Source organism: Rhipicephalus sanguineus, chromosome 9 (assembly GCF_013339695.2).
Source record: "Rhipicephalus sanguineus isolate Rsan-2018 chromosome 9, BIME_Rsan_1.4, whole genome shotgun sequence".
In the NCBI taxonomy this organism is placed as follows: Eukaryota; Metazoa; Arthropoda; class Arachnida; order Ixodida; family Ixodidae; genus Rhipicephalus; species Rhipicephalus sanguineus.
This window is the reverse complement of record NC_051184.2, coordinates 29433200-29438921: the sequence shown is the minus strand read 5'-3', so window position 1 is coordinate 29438921 and position 5722 is coordinate 29433200. Positions and strand designations below refer to the sequence as shown.

Sequence of the window (5722 nt, the reverse complement as noted above, 5' to 3'; positions counted from 1 at the left end):
GCAGCTTTAGAGCGGCTGTTCCTTTTCCTTTTTTTTTTTTTTTTTTACAGAGCAGCTGTTTAAGCTCGGAGTAAGGCCGGTGTCGTAGAGAGGAAACTCGGTGGGTGTACGCCACACAAAGCGGGCATGTGCCAAGCAGCTCCTAGCATAGCCTAGCCATGCATATTATAGTATAGCAAGGGGGGGGGGGGGGGGTAAAGGGGGAGGTGATGGTGAGCAGGAGTGATGTGAAGGTCAGGAGGAAGGAAATGGAGGAGGTGAGCAAAGAGTAGGAAAGAGAAGCGAAGGTGAGGAAGAGTTACTTGAGGGCTAGGAGGAGAGAAGGCAATACGGGAAGAGATAAAGAACGACAGAAATGTGAGAAAAGTAGAAGATGTAGAAAAAGACGAAGAAATAAACAAACGCGTAACAAACGAAAGCGACGAAGAAGAAGATGAAGAAATAACTAAATCTGCGTTCGCCAGGTGGTGGCGCTTGGTTGCCAGCACCGCTGTTTGCTGAGATTTGACAGTCGTGGAACTGGCTTTTAATTTAGTGATGACTTAGTGATGGCGTTGTCCACGCGTTTTATAATGTAATAAGTGACGAGGAGGATATAACGCCTCTAGGAAGTGTAGTGAAGCCGAGAAAGAAACCAGTTCTCTCGTCTTTGAACTCGGAGTGGTTTAGGGGCCATTTAAAGGGCCAGTGCGAAGTGCGCGTCGTTTGTTGAATTCTCGTTCTCGCGTAAGTTCTGAAGGAGAAAAGCCAAGGGAAATTTGCAATGCATAATGGGACTTGAAAGAGCAGCACCAAATGAGTGAAGGCTGAGGGCTGCAGCTTAATCGGCTGTTTCTTAAGGGTTCCTTGCAGCCAATGTAAATGTTATTGATTCAGAAAGTTCACTGGCATTTGCCTTACTATGTTGGACGTGTCTTAGAGTTGGCTGTTCTACAAAAGCTCACATGATCCCTTATCCATTCACCTAAGACGACTTGAAGGCGCAAAAGCCCTCTTCTTCTTTTTCTTCTCACTCGATGTATTGAGGGCACCTCGATTCCAGCGTTACTCGCATTGACACGCCCTAGACGTATTGATTCCTCACTGCCCTCTTCCGAAAGCTCTGTGCACCTAACGTGGTTTCACACTGCCTCTAGGATCGGGGGCATTGCAAGCTTTCTACACCTCAGCCGGTTTTGCACTGCCTCCGTGATCGGCCCACCTCTGACCAAGCGACGATGTCACGTGGTGACGTCAATGACGTCACAGATTTTGGCGTCACGATGGCGTCATCACGTGATGATGATTTTTTTTTCATCACTTGTGTTGACGTCGACTCCTCGGAACGCCAGCGGTCAATTTTCGGGTTCGATCAGGCGTATACGGCTTTCGCCTTAAAACATACGCAACCAACTCGCCGGTATTTAATTTCACTCGCACGTTATACTAGTAACCAAGGCAGGCGAAGTTTTGGAGCGAAAGGTATACTACGCCACGTCTCCCAAGGTCATTTAATCGCGTCGCAACGACCGTAAGCCGTCAGAGCCCTTTATAGATTAGCACGTTATAGACAAGCTTACCAAGTGCGCAAGGGTGCCAAGATCGAAGCTACTGCAGCCGCCACCGTCGTTAAGTAAGGCGAACAAAAAGGAGAAAAACAAGCCTAACTTTAATAAATCCACGTGTCCGTACTCTTTGCAAAACCAAGCCAAACACACTTCTCGCTCGTGATAACTAGGTTTACAAGAGTTAGACCTCGGCAATTTTTTGTGTACGGGCCCGACAGACTCCCGACGCCTCTCTGGGGAGTAATAACGTCAAGTGAACCTCTACAGTAGGAAAACGTGAATCGGGCGTGCCATTAATCCATACTGTGATAACCGTGGCAGCATAGAGACAGTGGAGCCCATATTGCTTGAATGCCCCGCGTACTGCGACGAGAGACATTTGTTTGAGCGAAGAATGGACATGGTTTGCCACGATCCGTTAACGTTGCGCGGCATATTAAGTCCGGCGCCCGGCTCTTCAAAACAGCGACGGGTTTTACAGATACTATTCAATTACCTGTCTGAAATTGGACTCATCGGAAAGCTTTAATGGTCGACTATTTCATATAGAAAGCGTAAACTTACTTGACATCCTAGATGTAAATATTATTATCAGGTTCACATGGGCATTTCATATTTGTTTACATTCTTCTTCCTTCTTATTCTTTTTTTTTCTGTTCCGGAATCTTTTAATTCTATTCCCCTTCCCTACATATAGAAGCATGCCAGCGGTGATATGCTCTCCGGCAAAAATCTGTTTTTTCAATAAAGGGCATTTCTCTGTCGAAAGCATTAGGCGACATGCTGTATATAAGCGGAGGGATTACAGCAGGCACAACTCAATTTGAGCACGGTGATATGGGAAGCATTGTCACTCGCGTAGCAGTAGGGTTCTACCAGCATCCTGTACGGCCACTCGCGTTTGCGAAATGTCATGTGTCACGATCACGACAGATGAGGCCGAGGAGAATGGTGAGCTAATACGTTAAAAGCGAGGGCGTGCCCCCTCTTTCAAAAGTAATGACGTCATTAAGTACGTCCGCATGCAATAGTGAGCGTACCGACGTTAAACGCATTCGAAGTAACCCTCTGATAAAGATATCGTTTTTCGCAACCTCACGATTTCGAAACACCCCGAGCCCCACCGGCTCTCCACTGCTCCTGAGTGGGGACACTAAACGTGGTCTCGTTATGTGACATAATTATTTGCATTTTTCTACACTTTCTTCTGCAGTGCTTTGGTGTTTTGATTCGTTTATTGTACCTTGTGTGTTCCACGAACTTCTCTTACGTCGTGGTGTTAGCTTGAGAACGTTGTTTGGCGGGTAATTTTGAACCTTGTGTGTTGTAACTTGTATGTGATCACTGATGAGCGAATCGCAGGTTACTGAAGTACTCCATTAACTCCTATCCCTAGCTGTTCCCAATAGAGTGCCTTGAAAACCGCCTGTAACTACGCGGTGAATAGCATCGGGTAGATTGTGGCTGCATGCCTGCTTTGCACCTCCTTTATTTGAATTTTATCGCGGTTTTTTATGGGAGGACTTTGGTTGCTGTGGAGTCTCTGTAGATTTCTTCCAGTATTTTTGTATAATTCGTCGACGCCCTGATTCCGCAGTTCCTGCATCACTGCTGAGATTTCGACCGATTCAAATGATTTCTCGTAACCTATCGCGGGCGTTTTTTTTTCGAGAAGCCTTTGCTAAATCCTGCTTGGCCCTTTGGTTGGTTGAATTCTCAGGAGGCCCTGATTCTAAGCTTGCGGGTATAACGGGGTCGCAGCAAGCACAGAACTGGGGTTAATTGGCAAAACATGCCAGAGGTCTTTGCCTTGTAGTGGGAGTAGTCAGACTGAATGACGAGGACGACGTTGTGTATTTCACCCACACAGAAATTGAGGCGTATAGCCGGCGCCTTAATTGTGCTCCGGCGTCTCCTTGCACCATGCCACTTAAAAAAAAATAAATAGGCATTTCCAATTAAGCGTATAGGTTATGGCCACCTAAGTATATCTGCGAAAACGTTTGGCCTCAAACGCTTCCGTTGTCGCGAACCGTCCGACCCAGTCAGGATTGGAGTGTATACCATACCTATTTGTGCGGTGTACACCTTTCACGGGAGGGAAGAAACACCTGCTTTCTGTATTGTCCGCCTTAGAGGACCAGTGGTTACGGTGCTCGGCTGCTGACCCGAAGGTCGCGGGTTCGATCCCGGCTGCGGCGGTCGCATTTCGGTGGAGGCGAAATGGTAGAGGGCCGTGTACTGCGCGATATCAGCGCGCTTAGAGCAACAGGTGGTCGAAATTTCCGCAGCCCTCCACTACGGCGTCCCTCATAATCATATCGGGGTTTCGGGACGTAAAACCCGAGATAATATTGTATCCTTTCCGGACAGTGGAACAAGAGTACAAAGGCTGACGTCACTTCCTCGGCAGTGCGTTTTCCGGGGGCCCATGCCTGTTCATCACGTTTATCACAGCCGAGACGGGATAGTGGTGCGCCCAGAGGGCCCTTCGTGAGATGTATAGGCCCAGTAACTAAAGCACGTATCTCGTTAATATACTAACAGGTCGGCCGCTCAGCATCGTGCTAAGCATCAAGATAATGCTTAGCACCAAGATAATGTTTAGCACCAAGATAACCTCAATGCTTAGCACCAACATAACTCCACCGAATTTCGGGCCGCTATTTATACCGCGAAGTAGCACTGACGCTTCAAGAGAGCCCTCGTGTTTCTGACATGCGGTATGTGCGCTGTTATACGGGGAACGTGTAACTTAACGGAGCCCTTGTAGACCTTTTGTGTCAATGAACAGGCTATGTGCAAAAATAAAGCAAAAACGTTTTCGGCGCTAACTAAACACGGACAAAGGGACACAATCCCAGCATCGCTTTCGCCCGTCTTGTTGATTGTGTTTCTTGTGTCTGTGTTTAGTTTGCGCCAGAGAAGGTTTTCTTTAAGTATGAATCGTTACCAGCTATAGTTCCAATCAAGATTCTTGAACGCTACGCGGCAACGCTGTTGTGCAAGCAGCGGTGGAATAGCTCTCCGTTGTCGCCGCGATCTGTTATATAACTTGATAGTTGTGGTGAAAAACTTTATTGATGCGAAGACCTGGGGATATCGTGTCCGCAAAGTGCTTGAAAAAAAATGTCTCTGTAATAACTTAGTTTGCACGTCAGCCCCACCCACCGAATTGCGAAAGTTCATTATTGGAGTGTATTTTACTAGACATCTACCGTTTTGTTTATGGTTAAGCTGTTAAGCTGAGATCACTGCGCAACATGCATCGCATCTACGCGTTAGACCGCCCCAAAAGCGAAACGAACGCAAGAACGTTGCCATTTCCAAGCCACACGTGTCCGGTCTAAATTATGAAAGAAACTTAGCTACAAAAGAAAAAAAAAAACTGAAAGTGGAGCGCATAAAACTGTTGCGCAAGTCTGGTACCCGCAGCAACGACGCGGCGTGTTCCGACAAGGCTTATCTCGCCTGCAACATGTACATTGACATTAGCTGCTGCTTCCTTCTTTTTCTCTCCTCCTCCTTTCCTTCTTTCATTCGAGCGCATACAGAGCTTTCAGGTATGCAAGTTTCTCGTGATTGTTGGAGTTTTACGTTCTAAAACCACGCTGCGATTTTGAGGGACTCCGCAGTGGAGGGCTCCGTAAATTTTGACCATCTGGTGTTCTTTAACGTGCACGTAAATCTAAGCACGCGGGCCTCTGTAGCATTTCGCCTCCATCTAAATGCGGCCACCGTGGCCGGGATTCGATCCCTCGACCTCGCGTCCTTCGAGGCAGTAGTCGAGCACCGTAAACACTAGCACACTGCGCGGGTTACGAGTTTCTCAAGTGATGTCTGCTTTAGTTCGTTCGTTGTAGCTTTGAAAGCCTTAGCACTTCTAATAAGTGGCTTAGAATAGAAAATTGAGCGAGTTGGTATCGATTCTTCTGTCCCTTGTCCCTTTTTTGTGAGCGCTGCACAGTCCTAATAAGTGGCGCTTAAAATAAACGAGGCCGCACGCAAGTCGAAAACCTAAATCTTCCTAAGCGTGTACTACCTTTGCTTTTGTCAGCTGAATGCCGACGAAAAAAAAAAAAAGAAAATGAAACGTGCGAGTTTGTACGGCAGCCACACCTTTCAGGCTATTGCAACGGCGTACCTTATGATCGTTGTGACTTCCTACGCGAGAT

General features: G+C 47.2%; 1 protein-coding gene across 1 annotated transcript in view; it reads left to right on the top strand.

Annotated features, from left to right (window-relative positions):
- The first annotated feature begins 209 nt into the window (after window positions 1-209).
- Window positions 210-5722, top strand: part of LOC119405412 (uncharacterized) — a 75761-nt gene continuing 70248 nt past the window's right edge. Inside the window, exon 1 of the mRNA XM_049419394.1 lies at window positions 210-257. Within this exon, the coding sequence (XP_049275351.1) occupies window positions 210-257 (48 nt within the window). The remainder of the gene's footprint in view (window positions 258-5722) is intronic.